Source organism: Palaemon carinicauda, chromosome 35 (genome assembly GCF_036898095.1).
Source record: "Palaemon carinicauda isolate YSFRI2023 chromosome 35, ASM3689809v2, whole genome shotgun sequence".
In the NCBI taxonomy this organism is placed as follows: domain Eukaryota; kingdom Metazoa; phylum Arthropoda; class Malacostraca; order Decapoda; family Palaemonidae; genus Palaemon; species Palaemon carinicauda.
The window spans coordinates 49,970,059-49,993,311 of NC_090759.1; the positions used below are offsets into that span (position 1 = coordinate 49,970,059).

General features: G+C 42.1%; 1 protein-coding gene across 2 annotated transcripts in view; it reads right to left on the minus strand.

Moving 5' to 3' along the window:
• LOC137627724 (WD repeat-containing protein 17-like) overlaps positions 1-21,652 on the minus strand; it is a 183,378-nt gene extending 161,726 nt beyond the window's left edge. Inside the window, exons 1-3 of one of the 2 annotated variants that reach the window (XM_068358989.1) lie at positions 21,411-21,551; positions 2,731-3,032; positions 436-606 (exon numbers count right to left, since the gene is read on the minus strand). In XM_068358989.1, the coding sequence (XP_068215090.1) occupies positions 436-606; positions 2,731-2,939 (380 nt within the window). In that variant the 5' untranslated portion in view covers positions 2,940-3,032; positions 21,411-21,551. Of the gene's footprint in view, positions 1-435; positions 607-2,730; positions 3,033-21,410; positions 21,552-21,605 lie in introns of those variants that run through there. The other variant, XM_068358990.1, reaches the window with a different exon arrangement.
• Between the last annotated feature and the right edge of the window lie 1,601 nt (positions 21,653-23,253).

A 23,253-nucleotide genomic window follows, 5' to 3' on the forward strand; every position in this document is an offset into this window, starting at 1 on the left:
GGGGACACATCCTATCTCTCCCGAGCCAAAAGAAAAAGTGACATACCTTACTGCTGTGAGAGTATATATAGAAGCAGCGGGGTAAACCCCCCCCCCCAGCCAACCCGCTCAAATGATTTGGCAGGGTTGCCAACTCGTACTTTAAGTCTAATAGGTACCTTCCAGCTCCGCTGAAAGATAATCCAAATAAATAATAGAAGGTTTGTAAGTATAGGAAGAAGTCACAATCAAACTTCAAACTTATTTTTGAAATTCATCAAGAAAAATACAGGGCAGAAAACTAATCACATGTAAAACTATCATTTGAATTTACATATAAACATCCATCTCAGTGCACAGAATTTAAATTTAAATTTCACACGCACAATCACAGATTCAATACAGTGTACAGCATAATAAATCTAAAGAATAAATAACAAAAGTTCAGATACTTACTCAGTTAAAGGATTTTCATGGCTTTTAACATTAGAGTCCTTGTGATGACGAGAGGAGACATGCCTAGCACGTTCGGCAGCACATGCCCTTACCCTAGCTAGCACACAGTGGCTGCTGGCACTCTGAATGTAGTTGGCATTGGCATATTCATTCCATGCATAGCTGTTGTCCCTGAAAATTAACAAAGAAAACACTCCAGATATACAATAATCTAAAACATGAGCCAGAGGCATATTGATAATACAGTATAGTTGTGCAGTATATTAATCTAATTAGTATTTGCCAGTCACAAACCAGAGTACATATAGTTAAGAATAAAGATAATGTAAAAATGTATATTTACACCAAACTGTACTTGGATATTTAGTATGCATACATCACAGAGAAGGAAACAGGAAAATGTGAAGGACAGAAGAAAAGAAGCTAGAATAACATTATATCTATTAAAATAATAAAATATATTACAGTATATATATATTTACTGTACCTAAACAGTAGCAGGGTAAACAAAAGACACATTATGAATGCCTGTAGACCTAGCTTAGGACCAAGTAATGACTTAAAAGCTCTTTGGGGCATTCAATGTTTCATGCTACTCACACACAACTTGAAAGTGTCTTTTTTTTGCAATAAGAAAAAGTAAAAGTAAAGTAAAATGGAGGTCAATGATGTACTACACAATATGATATGAATATTGGTGCAGTTTCTGAGTATAGGAAGACCTACGTCATGGAGCAATTTTGACCAGTCAGAAGATCTCATTGAAAGATTTCTGGTCTGGTGGTGCTGGGAAGGAACAAGTAACAAGTGACAGGTGTACCAGTTTCCTGGCGACTCAAAAGTAATGATCACAAGAAGAACAAGTGTAAGGTCTAATCGTGTGGTTCCCAATCAAACAGTTACTGATTGTATGGCTAAAAAGAGATCTCCCAGGTTGTGGCAGCTATAGGAGGGTATTAACATCCTTAATGTCCTCTTCCCCACTTTTTGTCTCTACCACCATTCCTGGCCTGACTGGGATGGGGTGGAAGGAGGGACATTGTCCCTCCTTTCTTCAATATGGAAGGAGCAAGAGCGGCAATTGTAATCTGGGAATCACCATTGGCTTCTTCAGCACTTACTTGATGAGTTGTGCAATAGCCCTCAGAGCAATTGACTAAAAAGTGACTGCTCAGTGGATATGGAGTCATGACTCTCCTTTCTCTGCCTCTTTCTAGGAAAAGTGTTGTAGGTTCCAGTATCGGTGCATTCCTAAGAGCGATTGCCATTTCCTGTCCTACCTGGTTGGTGAAGTCAGAAGACACTGCATCCTTACTCTCGAGTACCCAATTTGCCCACTGATTTACCAAATGATGCACAAAGCAGGTCACTGCCTTTGTAACTGTTGGGATGAAGTTGAGTGTCTTTCTTCTTTGTCTTCGGATTACACAAATCCTGAGACACAGCAAAATACACTTCCATGGCAGCAGACTCAGAGGCAGAGAAAGAGGTGCCCTCATACTCGAGTTTCTCTCCTATGGTACCATTTGTCAGTGCTGCTACTGCTGGATCAGTCCAGAGGCAATGGATCTACTTCCTCTGGCATGTAAAACTGAGCTGCCAAGGGACAACTAGAGGCAGGATCTTTCTTGAGCAATTCAAATGAAGAGAATTCTTTGGACCAGCAATCTGAGAATTCATCGACCACATTACTTTAAGGACATGCCTAGTGTCTATCAATTGCCGTTATCCCCACTAACGAGCAGAGGGTTGTTCACCTCACATAAAAAGTGTATGGCTTGTTTTCCAGCATGCCAGAACAATATATCCAAAGAGCAAAGGAGTTTGCATTTGTATCAGAATAAAAATGTAATTAGAACAACTTTTATGCCAAAATATTTTTAAGATAAGAGTACTTACACCTCCATTCTCACATATGTACTCGAGGGTTGCAACTGACAGGCCTATTAGTAAATAGAGTATATCAAAAGTAGTATTTCAAAAGCAATAATGCCTAAGCAAGAAAAGCCTAATTAATACCTTACAAAAGAGCTCCATATTATTTTCAGATTCTATTAAGCTCACTCTTGAGATAGAAGCACTTACAATAAAATTCTCCCATGCCAAACAATAAGAATGCAAGCATTATTTAAAAAGCAGTTGTTTTATGCAGAGCATGCTGAAAGTGCAACTAGTGACAATTAGCAACTGATAACAAAGGTAAGGTTAGATTGTATGTAAAAAAGGAGGACTTATAAGATATAGTGCATAAAGAAATGAACAAAATTTTCCTCTTATCAGCGATTGTTCACTTACAGTGTTAGAGTAGGAGAAAATGTGGCCAGTTCAAGTCCTGCTTCACAAGAACCTTCACCTTGCAGACTGCCCCTTCTGCTCAAATGAAGGCATCCTGAACATTCTGAGTCTGTGGTTGACCATGAACTTTCACTCAACAAAACATCCTCTACTCGTTCAACATAATTATGGATGTTGTCATAACTTTTCTTTTTACCCCAACGTGACATGTCTGAACTTCTCAGTCTTTTATTAATGCCTCAAACATTCATATTCATCCAATTTTCAAAGTCCTGCATGTATGGCATCTTATTAAACCAATTCTGAGTAAATTAAAAATAAATTTTGGCATTTCTAATAGAAAAAACATCAATTGAGCACTGAAGTGATTCAGTCTTGACAAAATAATCCATAATATGAAGGATGTTTGGGCACTAACATAATTCATAACAGAATTTTTAAATAGTACATTGCATAAAGGAAGTAGGGTACAATACTATGATGCATACGCAAAATATAAGACATGACGAGAATTACATGCACTCGGTACTTAAGTGGAAATTATATCAAATAAAAAAATATTTTCTTCCCAGAGCACGGCCGATACTGGAAATGGAAATTAGTACAGCTGGTATCTACAAATAGGGGGAAACTACAATGACAATACATGTACAGTACAGTACTTTCAAAATAAGAAACTTCATTAAATCCATTAACATGCTTCCTACAAAATTGTAAAAGCATATCACCTACATGCTCCTCCTTGAAACTACTGTATGATCAACACAGAATCTAAACACTGAATGGAATATGAAATCAAGCCTTGCTACACTACAGAAAAGCCCTATGGAAATCACAGGTTGGAATGGGAAACATCCTGACTATTACAGAATTATGTTCTCAGCTATGTTCAAAAAGCATTTTTCCAGATATACTGCAGATAACTTAAACACAGAGTTAGATTATACAACATACCTGTATCATTATAATCAATACTAGTCAAGCTACAGCCCTAATTGGAAAAGCAAAATGCTGCAATACCAAGGGCTCCAACAGTGAAAGCAGCCCAATGCAAATAAGAAGTAGAGAAGTAAAGAATAAACTATAAATGAAAAATAAAAGGAAAATTAATATAAAATATATTAACATCAGTAACATGTTATTTTTATTAGTAAAATAAATTTTTGAATATACTTACCCGATAATCATGTAGCTGTCAACTCCGTTGCCCGACAGAATTCTATGGAGGGATACGCCAGCTATCACAATACTAGAAGGGGGTGTATTTACCAGCGCCACCTGTGGCCAGGTACTCAAGTACTTCTTGTTGACACCTCCTCAATTATTCCTCGGTCCACTGGTTCTCTATGGGGAGGAAGGGAGGGTCGATTAAATCATGATTATCGGGTAAGTATATTCAAAAATTTATTTTACTAATAAAAATAACATTTTTCAATATTAAACTTACCCGATAATCATGTAGCTGATTCACACCCAGGGGGGTGGGTGAAAAACCAGTGTACAAGACTAAAGGATAGCTAAATATCCCGTATTTCATATAATCAGTTATCCACAATAACAATGAAATAATAAGTACCTGGTAAGGAAGTCGACTTGAACCGTTACTCTGCCTTTAATAAGATCGTCTTCCTTACTGAGCGCAGCGTTCCTCTTGGGAGGCTGAATCAACTCAAAGGTGCTAAAGTATACAGGGCTGCAACCCATACTAAAGGACCTCATCACAACCTTTAACCTCGGCGCTTCTCAAGAAAGAATTGACCACCCGCCAAATCAACAAGGATGTGGAAGGCTTCTTAGCCGACCGTACAACCCATAAAAAGTATTCAAGAGAAAGGTTAAAAGGTTATGGGATTATGGGAATGTAGTGGCTGAGCCCTCGCCTACTACTGCATTCGTTGCTACGAATGGTCCCAGGGTGTAGCAGTACTCGTAAAGAGACTGGACATCTTTGAGATAGAATGATGCGAACACTGACTTGCTTCTCCAATAGGTTGCATCCATAACACTCTGCAGAGAATGGTTCTGTTTGAAGGCCACTGAAGTAGCCACAGCTCCCACTTCATGTGTCCTTACCTTCAGCAAAGCAACGTCTTCTTCCTTCAGATGAGAATGTGTTTCTCTAATCAGAAGCCTGAATAGTAAGAAACTGAGTTCTTAGAACTTGGAAAAGAAGGTTTCTTGATAGCACACTATAAGGCTTCTGATTGTCCTTGTAAAGGTTAAGACCTTTTTAGATAGTACCTAAGAGCTCTAACTGGGCAAAGTACTCTCTTCAGATCATTCCCCACCAAGTTGGGCAGGCTTGGGATCTCGAACGACTTAGGCCAAGGACGTGAAGGAAGCTCGTTTAGCAAAAACCGAGCTGCAAGGAACATGTAGCCGTTTCAGATGTGAAAACAATGATCCTGCTGAAGGCGTGGATCTCACTTACCCTTTTAGCTGTTGTCAAGCACACGAGGAAAAGAGTTTTTAATGTGAGGTCCTAAAAAGAGGCTGATTGGAGAGGTTCAAATCTTGATGACATAAGGAACCTTAGGACCACGTCTAGATTCCAGCCTGGAGTGGACAACCGACATTCCTTTGAGGTCTCAAAAGACCTAGGGAGGTCCTGTAGATCTTTGTTGGTGGAAAGATCCAAGCCTCTGTGGCGGAAAACCGCTGCCAACATACTTCTGTAACCCTTGATCGTAGGAGCTGAAAGGGATCTTACTTTCCTTAGAGATAACAGGAAGTCAGCAATCTGGGTTACAGTGGTACTGGTTGAGGAAACTGCATTGGTCTTGTACCAGCTACGGAAGACTTCCCCTTGAGACTGATAGATTCTGAGAGTGGATGTTCTCCTTGCTTTGGCAATCGCTCTGGCTGCCTCCTTCGAAAAGCCCCTAGCTCTTGAGAGTCTTTCGAAAGTCTGAAGGCAGTCAGACGAAGAGCGTGGAGGATTGGGTGTACCTTCTTTACGTGAGGTAGACTTAGAAGGTTCACTCCTAGAGGAAGAGTCCTGGGAATGTCGACCAGCCATTGCAGTACCTCCAAGAACCATTCTCTCGCGGACCAGAGCGGAGCCAACCAACGTCAGCCGTGTCCCTTAGTGAGAGGAGAACTTCTGAAGTACTCTGTTGACAATCTTGAACGGCGGGAATGCATACAGTTCGAGATGGAACCAATCCAGCAGAAAAGCATCCACGTGAACTGCTGCTGGGTCTGGAATCGGAGAACAATACAACAGGAGTCTCTAGGTTATCGAGGTAGTGAACAGATCTATGGTTGGCTGACCCCACAGGGCCCAAAGTCTGTTGCAAACATTCTTGAGAAGGGTCCACTCTGTGGGGATGACCTGACCCTTCCGTCTGAGGTGATCTGCCATGACATTCATACCGCCCTGAATGAACCTCGTTACCAGTTAGCTTTCGATCTAAAGACCAGATGAGTAGGTCCCTTGCGATCTAGAACAACTTCCACGAAAGAGTCCCTCCCTGCTTGAAGATGTAAGCCAGGGCTGTGGTGTTGTCAGAGTCCACCTCCACCACTTTGTTAAGCTGGAGGGACTTGAAGTTTATCAAGGCCAGAATAACCGCCAACAACTTCTTGCAAATGATGTGAAGTGTCCTTAGCTCCTGATTCCATGTTCCCGAGCATTCTTGTCCGTCCAAAGTCGCACCCCAGCCCGTGTCTGATGCGTCCGAGAGGAGACGGCGGTCGTGTTTCTGAACAGCCAAAGGTAGCCTTCCTTGAGAAGAAAGCTGTTCTTACACCACGCGAGAGAAGACCTCCTCTCTTCGGAAACAGGAACTGAGACCGTCTCTAGCGTCATGTCCTTTATCCAGTGAGCAGCTAGATGATACTGAAGGGGGGGGAGGAGGAGTCTCCCTAACACGATGAACAGGGCCAGCGATGAAAGTGTCCCTGTTAGACTCATCCACTACCTGACTGAGCATCGGTTCCTTCTCAGCATGCTCTGGATGCATTCTAGGGCTTGGAAGATCCTTGGGGCCGACGGAAAAGTCCGAAAAGCTCGACTCTGAAGATCCATACCCAAGGAGACAATGGTCTGGGATGGAACGAGCTGAGACTCCTCAAAATTGACCAGGAGGCCCAGTTCCTTGGTCAGATCCATAGTCCATTTGAAAATCTCCAGACAGCGACGACTTGTGGGAGCTCTTAAAAGCCAGTCGTCTGACGGAGCCGGACACAAGATCATGATACTGCTGCACAGTCTGTGAACTGTCAATCATGGGCAAGCGAGGAAGTACAGTGACAACCCGAATCTGTCTAGACTGTCTGGGTCGTACAGACAACTCCTTAACGGGTTGCTGAGGTTGCCGCACTGCGTCACAACAAGTCACTTCTGTTGGTTGTTGAACGTCTTCCCCGTGACACATTGACTCCGTAAACAAAAAATCCTCTAACAAGGACTAAGCTTGGACTGCATGTCATGCAACACAGCTCAAGGTCTATGGGAGCAGGTGTGGTAACAGACGGGATTAGCGACTGAAGTGGAACCATTACCTTCCCTGGAAGCATGTTATGCTTAAATAAAAGTCCATAAGAGGTTATGCAGCTAAAGGCTCCCTCCAAATGACAGAGTCCTCAAGGGAATATCAGAAGGAGGGAGAAAAGAACTTTCTCATCTACAGGGACCATATCCTAGAAAAGCTAAGTTCTCTGAGTGAGGGTTCACTGGTGCAAAAGCAGCAGACTAGAAGGCAACGTTATGAAACTGCTTGACAGTCTAGTGAGTTGGCAACAACCCAAGATGTGTGACTGAGAAGCATGCGGTAAGGTATGCAGAGCATGATGTATGCAGAGAATGCTGTATGCAGAGCATGCTGTATGTAGAGCATGTTGTATGCAGAGCATGCTGTATGCAGAGCATGTTGTATGCAGAGCATGCTGTATGCAGAGCATGTTGTATGCAGAGCATGCTGTATGCAGAGCATGCTGTATGCAGAGCATGTAGTAAGCAGAGCCTGCTGTAAGCAGAGCCTGCTGTAAGGAAAGCAGAGCGTGAGCATGGCGTTTAACATTTCTCAGAAATTCCATGACCAGTGCTAGAGTGCTTTATGCATGCTTGCATGGGGTTTTAAAATCAACATAATATTTACCTTACATTCATAACTCATGATTCATATTTTTGCCATGGTTTGAAAATGGAGGTAAGGTATGCTGAACAGCAGAGTCAGAACGAGCTGGAACAACAATAGTTGTGGTTTCCTCTTCAAGACTCTGTTGAGGGAACACCTGAGGCTCAGTCTGCAAAGGCTGAATAAAAGACAAGCAGAAGGAAGGCGCATTAGTGGAGGAGGCTGACTCCTAGCATGAGTGGTTGAACCCAAGGGTTGCGCTTGCTGAGCGGTTGGCGGAAGCGGAGTAGCAAGTTCCAGTTCCTGTGGTGTGAGCGGAGCGCGATGAGGAAGAGGCTGCGCAGAACAAGGTAAATGTCTCGCAAGCTGAGGCTCCTGAGGCGCAAGGCTAAGGTGTTGTGGTGCTTGCCTTATGGAGGGTTGAGCTCGCTGCAGCGAGAGCTGAGGAGACTGACTCATGGACGGGAGAGGTTGTTGTACCTCAACCGAGTGTTGCATCACTGGTGGAGCAGCAAGTGGAGGCGGAGGAAGAGAGGTATAATCCTCCTGATCCCATTGTAAAGGTTGCCTTAAGGAAGGCGGAGGCTGAACACCACTGGGAACAGCAAACTCAGCACGTGGCTCAACATCGTACGCCTGGCAGGTGGTACTGCGATCAGGCGGAGCGAGCGTAGGCGGAGGGAGTGTAGGCGGAGGCGGAGGAGCAACACTCTCAGCCCGACACTCACGCATCAAGTCCGAAAGCTGTGCTTGCATGGACTGTAGTAGAGTCCACAACATCGTAAGCCTGGCAGGTGGTACTGCGATCAGGCGGAGCGAGTGTAGGCGGAGGCGGAGGAGCAACACTCTCAGCCCGACACTCACGCATCAAGTCCGAAAGCTGTGCTTGCATGGACTGTAGTAGAGTCCACAACATCGTACGCCTGGCAGGTGGTACTGCGATCAGGCGGAGCGAGCGTAGGCGGAGGGAGTGTAGGCGGAGGCGGAGGCGCAACACTCTCAGCCCGACACTCACGCATCAAGACCGAAAGATGTGACTGCATGGACTGCAGTAGAGTCAACTTGGGGTCGGCAGACACTAAGGTCTGCTGAGGTAAAGCCTTAACAGCAGAGATCTGTTGCGGCAGAACCTTACTCCTCTTAGGCGGAGTGTATTCAACTGATGACTGAGGAGAGTCAGAGCTAACCCAATGACTGCATCTGGGTTGTTGAACTTTAACTTCGTACGTCTGGCAAAGGTCTGGACTTTACGTTTAAGAGGTCTTGAGACCTGAGACCAGCGTTACTCTGCCTTTATTTTCTCCCCTAATCTCTTCTGCAGACGAGCAAAATAAGGGCTCAATCGTCTGCGGGTGGGAGTGACGGTCTCGGTAAGACACGCCCACAACCACCGAGGATACTTCTGTGCGCCGATCAAGGCCTGCTGAACCCTTATGCCCTTCGACATTGCTTCTCCCCTGGGTTTGGGAGCTTGCAAGAGGTCCCGGACTGGGAGGACGACTGGCGCGCACAAAAGTACCCTCACGCACAACACTGACATACTTTGCGCTAATCACTTATCACTTTGATTTCTGTTTGCACTTATTTCACTGAACTCGAAACTTTAAGTGGTTTGTACCTGAAACACGCAATTCTATCCTTTCTCAAAAGTTAGTAATTGCGAAAACAGAATTACAATGTAACAGAAAAATCTAATGAAAGATAATTCAGTGGCTGGAAAGAGACTAAACACTAGATCACTCTAGAAACGTTTAGTTTCTTCCCCTAAAGAGACTAGGGAGAAGAGCAAAAACGATAACGACGTTACTCGTACGCCTGGCAGGCTGAATGAAACGTTTATCCTCTTTCTCCCTCCGTCTCTATCTCTCTCTCTCCCTCTCTCTCTCTTGACTTAGAACCTGAGAGAAGAGCCCAATCATATATATCGTTAAAACATATTATTGTTAAAGGAAAAAACTGAAAAGTTCCTTTATTAGGATCAAAACCATTAAGTTAAGAAAGAATGAACAAAACGCTAGACACGGTTACTCTTACTGCAACGTGAAACCGTGAACATTCTTTCTCTATCGTAACGATAGAGTGCAAGTTGAACGTTCTGAACGTCAACAACTGCAGAGACAAAACAAAACGTTAGTTCAACTTTGAAAACAGTACGAGACTATCAAAGAAATTCTTTCAAACTCTGTGGCGGAAATAGCATAATATGTTAACAGGTAAAACCGAAATGACGGGCTCAATGTTAATTAACTTCGGTACCAAGAAAAGACCGCCTACTATTAGGAAGGTCGAATATAAACAAATATAAAAATTAATTTTAATAAGTTTATAATAAAAGGAAGTTAATCGAAGAGGCCTATAAGAGGCGGAGAGATATAAAATAAATCTATAACTTTTGTTAAGCAAAATTAAGAAAGAGAGTCTATACTCTCTTAGACACCAACACTTCCGTCTAAGGGAAGGGTCGGCCATTGAAAGGTGAACGAGAGTTCATACTCTCTTCGTCACCATAATTAATCAAATTAATTCCAAAAGCTAACTAAGCTAATATAGAAGTTTCCAGTAAAGCGACAGCCGAAATCAAAGAGAAATACTTCACCAAAGTCGTGAAAATATTCCAAGAACATAAGCGTATCCCAGAACGTCTTGCCGGAAGCACGACAGAGGAATAATTGAGGAGGTGTCAACAAGAAGTACTTGAGTACCTGGCCACAGGTGGCGCTGGTAAATACACCCCCTTCTAGTATTGTGATAGCTGGCGTATCCCTCCATAGAATTCTGTCGGGCAACGGAGTTGACAGCTACATGATTATCGGGTAAGTTTAATATTGAAAAAATATTATATATACATAAGACTAATATCAACCTGCGCAATGGAAAAGCATTTACACCAAGTGTGAACTTATAAAGTTCCACCAACTTCACTACCAGATTAGGAAGATCATTCCACAATCTGTTACAGCTGGAATAAAACTAATAAATACTATGTAGTCTTGAGCCTTATGATGGAGACGGCAAAACAGTTAGAATTAACTGCATACCTAATAATATGTATATGATGGTACTGTACAATCTGGGAAGATCTGTATGCAAAGGATGGTTAGAAATGTGAAACATTTTATACAACATGCATAAATACCTAATTGAACAACTGTGCCCGAGATCAAAATCCAAGTAAGGGATAACAAATTTAATAGACAACAAGTTTTTGCCCAACAAATTAGGATGAGAGTCAGTAGCTGAAGCTTGGACTGGAGAATAATATTCAAAATATGGTGGAATGAAAGAATTGAAACATTTCCTCCCAAAAGATTGATCACCAAAAATCTTAATAAGACTATTAATATGTAAATTTTTCGGCAATTCAAGAATAAGCATAAATGTGTTTCTCAAAAGTAAATTTGCAATCAAGATTCACACCTAGAATTTTAAATGATTTTATAGTTAAAGTCATTATCAATACACCTAAGAGATCTAGATGTTGAGGAGCCAGTGATCTGGATCTACTTAAAATCACACTTTGAGTTTTGCTAGGGTTCAACTTCATGCCCAATAATCTGCACCAAGCACTAATTTTACCCAGATCACTATGGAAGGATTCATCTACAACATATCTACATTCAAGTGATGGAATTGATGTAGAGTGAGTACAATCCTCTGTGTATGCAAGAAGCCCAAATTTTTAGGCCAAAACAAAAATCATGAATATATACATATACTGTATATGAAAATTAATAGGCTAAGACCTACCTACCTACACATATCTATATTTTTTTGTCTATTTATTACTTATATAAAGGTACAGTTTATTTGCTATTTCCTCATTTTCTTTACTCGCTGAGTTGCTTTACCTGTTGGAGCCCTTAGCTATGTAGCATTCTGCTTTTCAAACCAGGGTTGCGGCCTGGCTAGTAGTACTAATAATAACAATAATATATTACTTAAGTCTTTGCAAAAGCCAAAACAAAAATTATTGAACAGACGATTATGTTTAGGATACTGTATCTATTTAGATGTGTTGCCAAATGACTTTCGAAGCTACAAGATACATGAGTTGATATTAACACAATAGTGGTACATTCTACGGGTTTTATTTTAGTGAATCATTCAACTAAATAAAGCCATTTCTTTCATGGTCCAGCACAATCTTTTTTACGAATTTCAATAAAAATTATGGGTGAAAACTGCCATTCTCCAATACTGTACTAGTACAGCTCTTAAAAATGTTATTTTCCTTAGTAAAATAAATTTTTGAATATACTTACCCGATGATCATGTAGCTGCAACTCTGTTGCTCGACAGAAAAAACCTACGGTCGGGATACGCCAGCGATCGCTATACAGGTGGGGGTGTACAACAACAGCGCCATCTGTCGAGTAGGTACTCAGGTACTTCTTGTCAACAAGAACCAATTTTCTCCTCGGTCCACTGGTTCTCTATGGGGAGGAAGGGAGGGTCCTTAAATTCATGATCATCGGGTAAGTATATTCAAAAATTTATTTTACTAAGGAAAATAACATTTTTCAATATTAATCTTACCCGATGATCATGTAGCTGATACACACCCAGGGGGGTGGGTGGAGACCAGCATACATGTTAACATAAGAAGCTAAGTATCCCGTATTTCATTTTAGCAGTTATTCAAAATAACAAACATAAAATAAATAAGTACCTGGTAAGGAAGACGACTTGAACAATTACTCTGCCTTTTTAAGTACGTCTTCCTTACTGAGCCTCGCGATCCTCATAGGATGCTGAGCGACTCCTAGGAGCTGAAGTATGAAGGGTTGCAACCCATACTAAAGGTCCTCATCAAAACCTCTAATCTAGGCGCTTCTCAAGAAATGATTTTGACCACCCGCCAAATCAAGTAGGATGCGAAAGGCTTCTTAGCCTTCCGGACAACCCAAAAATATTTCAAGAGAAAGATTAAAAAGGTTCTGGAATTAGGGAATTGTAGTGGTGGAGCCCCCACCACTACTGCACTCGTTGCTACGAATGGTCCCAGAGTGTAGCAGTTCTCGTAAAGAGACTGGACATTCTTAAGATAAAAGACGCGAACACTGATTTGCTTTTCCAATAGGTTGCGTCGAATATAATTTGCAGAGATCTATTTTGTTCAAAGGCCACGGAAGTTGTGACAGCTCTAACTTCGTGTGTCCTTACCTTCAGCCAAGCTTGGTCTTCCTCATTCAGAAGGGAATGAGCTTCTCGTATTAACAGTCTGATAAAATAGGATAAAGAATTCTCTGACATAGGCAAAGATGGATTCTTAACTGAACACCATAAAGCTTCAGACGGGCCTCGTAAAGGTTTTTAAAATAGAACTTAAGAGCTCTTACAGGACATAATACTCTTCTAGTTCACTTCCAACCATACGATAAGTTTGGAAAATCGAACGATATTGGTCAAGGCCGAGAAGGCAGCTCGTGTTTGGCTAGAAAACCAAGTTGTAGAACATGTAGCCGTTTCGGATGAGAATCCGATGTTCTTGCTGAAGGCATGAATCTCACTGACTCTTTTAGCTGTGGTTAAGCATATCAAGAAAAGAGTCTTAAAGGTGAGATCTTTCAGGGAGGCTGACTGAAGTGGTTCGAACCTGTCTGACATAAGGAATCTTAGAACCACGTCTAAATTCCAACCAGGTGTAACCAAACGACACTCCTTCGTGGTCTCAAAAGACTTAAGGAGGTCCTGTAGATCTTTATTGTTGGAAAGATCTAAGCCTCTGTGACGGAAGACTGATGCCAACATGCTTCTGTAACCCTTGATAGTGGGAGCTGAAAGAGATCGTTCTTTCCTCAGATATAAGAGGAAGTCAGCTATTTGAGTTACAGAGGTACTGGTCGAGGATACGGATACTGACTTGCACCAGTTTCGGAAGATTTCCCACTTCGATTGGTAGACTCTAAGGGTGGATGTTCTCCTTGCTCTAGCAATCGCTCTGGTTGCCTCCTTCGAAAAATCTCTAGTTCTCGAGAGTCTTTCGATATTCAGAAGGCAGTCAGACGAAGAGCGTGGAGGCCTTGGAGTACCTTCTTTACGCGTGGCAGACGTAGCAGGTCCACCCTTAGGGGAAGTGTTCTGGGAACGTCTACTAGCCATCGAAGTACCTCGGTGAGTTATTCTCTCGCGGGCCAGAGAGAAGCAACTAGCGTCAACTTTGTCCCCTCGTGAGAGGCGAACTTCTGCAGTACCTTGTTGACAATCTAGAACGGAGGGAATGCATATAGATCTAGATGTGACCAATCTAGTAGAAAGGTATCTATATGAACTACTGTTGGGTCCGGGATAGGAGAGCAAAGTATTGGGAGCCTCTAGGTCATCGAGGTTGCGAAGAGATCTATGGTTGGCTGGCCCCAGGTGGCCCAAAGTCTCTTGCATACATCCTTGTGGAGGGTCCAATATGTTGGAATTATTTGTCCCTTCCTACTGAGACAATCTGCTATGACATTCAAGTTGCCTTGGAGGAACCTCGTTACTAGTGAAAAGTCTAGACCTGTTGAACAGGAGAGGAGGTCTCTTGCGAACTCGTACCATGTCAGAGAGTAGGTCCCTCCTTGTTTGGAGATGTACGTCAAAGCAGGGTGTTGACCGTGTTCACCTCCACCACTTTGCCTTGAAGGAGAGACCTGAAGCTTTTCCAGGTCAGACGTACTGCCAGAAGCTTCTTGCAGTTGAAATGCATTGTCCTTTGACTCGAGTTCCATAATCCCGAGCATTCCCTACCGCCTAATGTCGCACCCCAGCCTACGTCCGATGTGTCCGAGAAGAGAACGTGGTTGGGAGTCTGAACAGTCAGGGGAAGACCCTTTCAAAGGTTGATAAAGTCCTTTCACCAAGTCAGACCAGACTTTATCTTACCGGAAACCGGGATCGAGACCGCTTCTAGCGTCTAGTCCTTTTCCAGTGAAAGCTAGATGATACAGAAGAGGACGGAGGTGTAGTCTTCCAAGTGACACAAATAGAACCACGGATGACAGTGTCCTAACCAGACTCATCCACAGCCTGACAGGGCAGTGTTCCTTCTTCAGCATCTTCTGGATGGATAGCAGGGCTGGGGGTTGATCGTCTTGTTCAGCAATGTCCTAATCAGAGGGTTCCTCATTCGAAACTGATGAGGAAACGGCAACGGAGTGGGCAACGTCTGACTCGCTGAATCCGGTCGCACTGGTGGATGCGTGACGGAGCCGGACACAAGATCATGGTACTGCTGCACAGTCTGTGAACTGTCAACCATGGGGACGCGAGGAAGTACAGCGTCAACCCGAAACTGTGAAGACTGTCTGGGTTGTGCAGTCAACCCCCTACAGGGTTGCTGAGGTTGCCGCACTGCGTCACAACAAGTCATCTCTGCTGGTTGTTGAACGTCTTCCTAGTGACACACTGAACGTCCACAACCACCTCCGAGAGTCGCTTAACGTCAACGTGCGACTGGCAACCCACACTGGGTCGCACCGGTGGAGGAACCATCTCAACTGGCGGACGTGAGTAGGATACCTCAGCGTCAACAGGGCGTACAACCAACCGGTAGGAAGGTTGTTGGCTAGAAGGTTCTTCTCCGTAAAAAATCCTCTAACAAGGACACAAGCTTGGACTGCATGTCTTGCAACAAAGCCCATTAGGGTCCATGGGAGCAGGTGTGGCAACAGACGGGGTTAGCGACTGAAGCGGAACCATTTATCATCCCTGGAAGCCTTGTTATGCTTTAATTAAGTCCATAGGAGGCTAAGCAGCTTAAGGCTCCTCTCCAAATGACAGAGTCCTCAAAGGAATATCAGAAGGAGGGAGAACAGCACTTTCTCATCTATAGGAACCATGTCCGAGAAAGGCTAGGTTATCTCAGTGAGGGACTCACTGGTGCAAAAGCAGCAGACCAGAAGGCAACGTTATGTAACTGCTTGACAGTCTGTGAACTGTCAAAAACTGAACTGTCAACCACATCAGGTGCGTGAGGACATACAGCACTGGTGCATTAGTAGCAGACCAGAAGGCAACGTCATGTAACTGCTTGACAGTCTGTGAGCTGGCAACAACTAAAGCTGTGTGGGGAAGCCTCAACTCCTGACTGACTAGTCTGCTGCGGGTGAGTGGCGGTAACCACAGTGGGTTGCGGAGGCTGACACACCGTGTCAAAACACGGCAGCTTGTGGTAGCTCACGCACGGCAACGGAGAGCTCCGTGTGTCTGTGGGAGTCAGCATACGTCTGGCAGGGCCGACTGCGCATGGGTGGAGGAGCTCTCACAACAAGAGTGTGGGAGCAGGCAGCCATGCTGGGCGCACAACCGTGGCAGGTTGTAGGCAAACGGGAGCATCGTCAACCTTCTCCGCAGTCGGAGTGTGGGAGCAGGCAACAACTAAAGCGGAGTGGTGGTGCGTGGTGGGGACTGCCGTGGGTTGCGGAAACTAACGCATCGCGTCAAAACACGGCAGCTTGACTCCACCTTCCCACTGCTGATGCGGTAGCTCACGCATGTTAACGGAGGGAGCCGCATGTCGGCTAACGTTAACATGCGTCTGGCAGGGTCGATTGCGCATCGGAGGTGGAGCTCTCCGCAGCCGGAGTGTGGGAGCAGGCAGCCTCAGCGTGAGCTGGGCGCACAACCGTGGTAGGTTGTAGGCTAACGAGAGCAGTGTAAACCTTCTCCGCACGAAACTCCTGCATAACCGCAGCTAACTGAGTCTGCATAGACTGCAGTAAAGACCACTTAGGGTCTACAAAAAAAAACGGCAACAAACGGAGCTACTGTCCGTTGTGACTGAGGGTCTAAAACAGCTGGTGCGGCAACAGACGGAGTTACTGCCTGTTGCGGTACCACCTTGCCTCTCTTGGGAGGTGTGCAGTCGTCGGATGACTGCAGCGAGTCCGAACTGACCCAGTGACTACACCTAGGCCGTTGGACTTGCGCGGAAGGGACCGACTTGCACTTAAAAGCTGCAAGATTTGGTCCATGGTTTCTACGAGAAACCTCTTCCGCAGACGAGGAATAAATGGGCTCTCTCGTCTTTGTGTGGGTGGGGCGATCTCACGTCGGCAACGTGTGTAGATACGCCCGAAACCACGGAGGGAAAAACGTCTGTTCGTCGATCAAGGCCTGTGGAACCCATAAGTCGTACGACATTACTTCTCCCCTGGGCTTGGGAGCTTGTAAGAGGTATCGGACTAGGTGAACAACTGGCACGAACAGACGAACCATCGGACGCAACACTGTAACACTTTGCGCATATCACTTTATCACTTTTGATTTTCTGTTTGCACTTATTTCACTGAAATCGAGACTTTAACTGATTTCTACCTGAAACACGCAATCCTATCCTTCATTAAAAGGTAGTAATTGCGAAAACAGTTTTACAATGCAACAGAAAAACATAAATAAAGATAAAGAATTCAGTGGCTGGAAAAGAGACTAAACACTAGATCAAATAAACTACGTTTACAATCTCTCACCGCATAAAGCCTGGGAACAAGAATAAAACTCTAGAAACGTTTTACCTTCTTCCCCTACAGCGACTAGGGAGAAGAGTAAAAAACGAATTCAGTGGCTGGAAAAGAGACTAAACACTAGATCAAATAAACTACGTTTACAATCTCTCACCGCCTAAAGCCTGGGAACAAGAATAAAACTCTAGAAACGTTTTACCTTCTTCCTCTACAGCGACTAGGGAGAAGAGTAAAAAACGAGAACAACGTTACCCGCTTGAACGAAACGTTTATTCTCCTCTCTCTCCCTCCGTCTCTATCTCTCTCTCTCTTCTCTCTTGACTTAGCGCCTGAGAGAAGAGCCCAATTATATATCGTTAAAACATGTTATTTGCTAAAAGGAACTGAAAGGTTTCCCAAATAAAAAGTTCCTTTATTTAGAATTTAAACCATTTAAGCTAAGAAAGAATGAACGAAACGCTAGAATCGGTTTACTCTTACTGCAACGTGAAACCGTGAAACACTCTCTCTCTATCGTAACGATAGAGCGCATGTTGAACGTTCTGAACGTCAACAACTGCGGAGACTAAAAAACTAAACGTTAGTTCATCTTTGAAAACAGTACGAGACTATCAAAGAAATTCTTTCATAAAACATTAAAATTAAAAAGTATTAAATTCTTAAAAAGTTAAATACGATATGACGGGCTCAATGTTAATTAACTTCGGATCCAAGTAAGGACCGCCTACTATAGGAAAGGTCGCATATAAACAAACATAAAAATTACTTTTTTATAAGTTTATAATAAATGGAAAGTTAATCGAAGAGGCCTATCAAGGCGGAGAGATATAAAATAAATAGATCTATAACTTGTTAAGCAAAATTACCAAAAACCTAAACACACTTCCGTCTAAGGGAAGGGTCGGCCATTTAAAAGTGAAAGAGAGTCCATACTCTCTTTGTCACCATAATTAAATCTATCGAAAACGAATTCAAGTTTTGAAATGAAGATAAAACCCCTGCATAGCGAAAGCTCAAAACTGGAATAGTGTACTTCACCAAATCATTGTGAAAACAAATCCAGTAAGGACGGCGTATTTAGTAGGTCCTGCCATTGGCACGACAGAGAAAAAATTGGTTCTTGTTGACAAGAAGTACCTGAGTACCTACTCGACAGATGGCGCTGTTGTTGTACACCCCCACCTGTATAGCGATCGCTGGCGTATCCCGACCGTAGGTTTTTTCTGTCGAGCAACAGAGTTGCAGCTACATGATCATCGGGTAAGATTAATATTGAAAAATATAAATATTAAAACAGCTTGAACATTCAGACTCATGGCTAACAAGATTTGGAAAACTGACAGAATAATTTCTAGTTTTTTTCATGCAAGGAATAGTACGCTACATTTAATAAATTATATTGTAATTTCTAATGAAAATTTTTTGTATTAGAATTACTAAAAGAAACTTTGCTTGCAAGTGATTGTAAAGTACTTATCAATGCATAAAAACATATCTAATCTTCAAAATAAACTCCCAGACTCTAGAATAAAAAAAAATAAATAAATAAATTGGCAAGTTACACTTAGCCTAATTACAAGAGATCAAATCATGGACTAACAAAGATTGGTAAAATTATAGTAGGGTATAATATCCCTGATGAAGGAAAAATTTTTTCCTAGTTATTTATACGTGCTTCAAATCATGGGAGCAGATCAAACCAAATTTAGTCAAATAGATAAGACCAAAAAGGAATTTTTAATGAAAATAATTATCCCAAGTTATTAACAGCAGTCAACTATAGATTCTGGAGTTCAAAATAATAAGTTAGAAGAGATCTATTCAATCATGCCATTTCCAATGTCCTGACTAATATCGGTCTATACTATAATAAAGCCCACAGATTACACCAACAATAATAAAACCAACATCTAGGTAAATAATGTATTGCCAAAAGTCGTGCAAGTCGTGGGTAGTTTGTAACAGGTTAGATATACAGTACCATAAATTTCTTTGGTATTATTACAGTTTCAACCATTATGGGAAATCTATTATATTAATATTTTTCCCAAGTAAAGCAAGTCTTTTGTAGTATTTCTGTATAATATTATCTGTCGCAAATGCCTAGTTCTTTATATATCGACGATCAAATTCACGCTACTCATGTCTTCCTCCCAGATTTTTTCTAAGTCTGTTGTTATTGTTGACTGTGTCTTGTTTTTGCTCAAATGAGCCCTGTAACCACTATAATCAGCAGACAAACTAGTCCACTATGAAGTCTTACACGTTTGGCCAATCACAGCGCCTATCCACCATGACGTCTTACAGGTTTGGCCAATCACAGCGACGGTGACAGTGCGACAATACATTATCTTACCCAGGCATTTCTTTTCGTTCTTGGACATGGAGGCCATAGCAAGCACGTCATCTCATGTTGCACAAGAAGTTGAAATTCCATCTTCTTGTCCTGACTGTTTCCTAACTTACAATGAATTTGTTGTAACTTATTCGGTGAATATTGAAAAACTAGCGGATTTGTGCCAGAGACACAATTTAATTTTACAAAATAAAAATTGTCCTGCATGTCAAGGAACCTTCGCAACGGCTTCATGTTTTCCTCAAAGCAGCAGCACATCTTTATGAACCAACAGTTTAAGGTAAGCTTCATTAATTTATAGAGTATATTATAATGGTGATAGTATAACGATGTATACAGCATTACCATCACTTTGGATTTGGTTTGATGGATGTGTTAGGTAGTGGCTGTAAGGGGGGGGGGGGGGTTGCAGGGGCCAGGCCTAGGTAGGGGTACAGGGCCCTAGGTTAGGTGGTTGTATTAGGTTCGGTAGTGCCCCGAAAATCACTGTGGCCTTAAGGGGGGGTCGCAGGGGGGGGCGGAGCCCCACCCGGTAGGCCTAGGTAGGGGTACAGGGCCCCTAGGCTAGGTTAGGAGGGTTTATTAGGTTCAGTAGTGCCCTGAAAATCACTGTGGCCTTAAGGGGGGGTTGCAGGGGGGGCAGAGGCCCCCCCCCCCCCGGTAGGGCTAGGTAGGGGTATAGGGGGAGGGGTGGTGGAAAGATAAGTATTCATTTATTGCAAATATCATTTGACGGCCCCCCCACCCAAAACCCCGGTTCCCACCTGGTGTCCCCCATAATTGTTGGGATGAAGTAGGGTCTTTCTGCATTACAACATTTGAAACAAAAACAATAAAAACACGGTTACAAATACTGATTTTTCTGGAAAAACTTGTTGTTTCAACTCCAATTACATAGTAAATCTCTAAATCGGATGGTTTGCGGTCAAAATAAACGTTAAATCCGTTGGAACTACAGTATTTCTGATGCAACAAATATATTTTTATTCCAGTTTCCCCATAATGGTTGAAACTCTAAATTTACCATTTCCTTAATAGCTAGATTAAGTTAGGATAGGATAGGGTAGGGTTCAGTAGGTAACCAGGTTAGGGTAAGGTTGGTAAAGTTAGGGTAGGATGTGGTAAGAAGCTTTTACTTATCAAATCTAACCTAACTACCTACAAATGCTCCAAATTTATTTTGCATTAGAAAAGTCTTCATTATTAAAAGTAAATCCACAATGATATCTAACGACTATTCTTCAAGATATAATTTACGACTAGCAATAATAATTTAAGCAAGTCATGTAATTCAAGTTTAGAATTAGCATACAAGCTATGATATAGACTGATTCTATGCCACTGCACAAGCCAGTCTTTCAGAATATGACCTACCATGGTCAATGCTAGGCTGGCCTATTGACTAGGCTACACATCATGAAAAAGAAATACAGTATGTACAGTAGGCTATGCTGACAACCACTGATATTTACTTTGGTATTCAACTTCATGCACCAATCATTCAACTTCAAGAAAAACAGACACTACAAGATACTACTTTACCCAAAAAGGTCTCATAACGACTAAGGTTACAGCCAAGGCTAAAAGTAGGAGATGCTACACCCAGGCCTACAGAAATAAAAATAATTAGAACTTACGTAAGGAACGGGGCACAATTAATAAACAAAAACACAAAGTTGCATTAACAAAAATACCGAATTGGCATCCTTGTGATTCTTTAAACATCAATATGCATAACCTAAACACAATTCACACGATAAAGAATAAAATATTCACACAGGCAAAACGCCTCTAAAGGCTAACCTCCATAAACACAGGGTCGGGTCCTAGTTGCGTTGGACATAAGTCATAATGCAACAGAGGTTTTAGGAGGAGAAAACAATCAAGTCTGTTTCTACACAGGCAGAAAGCGACACAGGTGCAAGAAAAATTACGGTGGTTGCTAAGGTTACCGTGAGCAAACACAGCAGCAGCAACGAGTAATGATTGAGCATTTACCTGCGTATGACCCGATATACCTAGTGTCGTCTGCTGCAATGTTTACCACTGATGTCGACTGAATTTAAGTAGATAGCAGAACATTTTTAGTTTTCTGGAGATCATATTAGCACCCTAATCTATATTATTATTATTATTATTATTATTATTATTATTATTATTATTATTATTATTATTATTATTATTATTATTATTATTATTATTATTATTATTATTATTTTAATTATTATTATTATTATTATTATTATTATTATTATTATTATTATTATTATTATTATTATTATTATCACTATTACTTGCTAAGCCACAGCCCTAGTTGGAAAAGCAGGATGCTATAAGCCCAGGGGCTCCAACAAGGAAAATAGCTCAGTAAGGGAAGCAAAAAAAGGAAAATAGAATATTTTAAGTAGAGTAACAACTATAAATATCTCTTATATAAACTACAAAAACTTTAACAAAATAAGAGGAAGAGAAACGAGATAGGAGAGTGTGCCCGAGTGAACCCTCAAGCAGGAGAACTCTAACCTAAGACAGTGGAAGACCATGGTAGAGAGGTTGTGGCACTACCCGAGACTAGAGAACAATGGTTTGATTTTGGAGTGTCCTTCACCTAGAAGAGCTGCTTACCATAGCTAAAGAGTCTCTTCTACCCTTACCAAGAGGAAAGTGGCCACTGAACAATTACAATGTAGTAACCCCTTGAGTGAAGAAGGATTGTTTGGTAATCTGTGTTGTCAGGTGTATGAGGACAGAGGAGAATATGTAAAAGAATAGGCCAGACTATTCAGTGTGTGCGTAAGCAAAGGGAAAATTAACCGCAACCAGAGAGATGGATCCAGTGTAGTACTGTCTGGCCAGTCAAAAGACCCCATAACTCTCTAGCGGTAGTATCTCAACGGGTGGCTGGTGCCCTGGCCAACTTACTACCTACTGTAGTATGAAAACAGGCATGCATAAATCATTTTACTACAATACATTCGAATAAACTATCCTTGGAATATTAAAGTTTGGTAGACTATAGTAAAGATTAAATTTCTAAAAACTTAGTACTGCGAAAGATCAACAGACCTTGACAATGCATATTCAATTTAGCTATTAATTATAAAGTTAACATAGTAACTAAATGTAAAAAGGTTACTATAGCCTACATATTCAAGCTATATCATTCCATTGATTTGTCAGGATGCCAGATAACTTATAATCAATCAATTTTTTATCCTTTTTAGCGAAATAGAAAATGTGGAATCAATTATCTATTTCTGACGTGAGCTTTCTCAGCTACCCTTATATAGCCATCAAACGAACGAGAGAGAGAGAGAGAGAGAGAGAGAGAGAGAGAGAGAGAGAGAGAGAGAGAGAGAGAGATCCCACGAATTCTCTCGTTTCAAATGCAAGAGTATCACATACAATTTGGCGGAGTAACTTACTGTTTACTCAAGGTAAAGGTGTCAGATTTCAGCTCCAGTTTCATCAGAAAAGATGCTCACTAGAACGTCAGCTAGGCAGCCCAACACTGTGGTGACCAAACCACAGTAATGGCATCCCCAGTAAACATCTTAAACTCACATTCCCGGGCTGGGATCAATCTGCTACCTTGCGAAGGCTAGGCGAATACATTACCACTGTACTACATTATTTTCTTTTACAT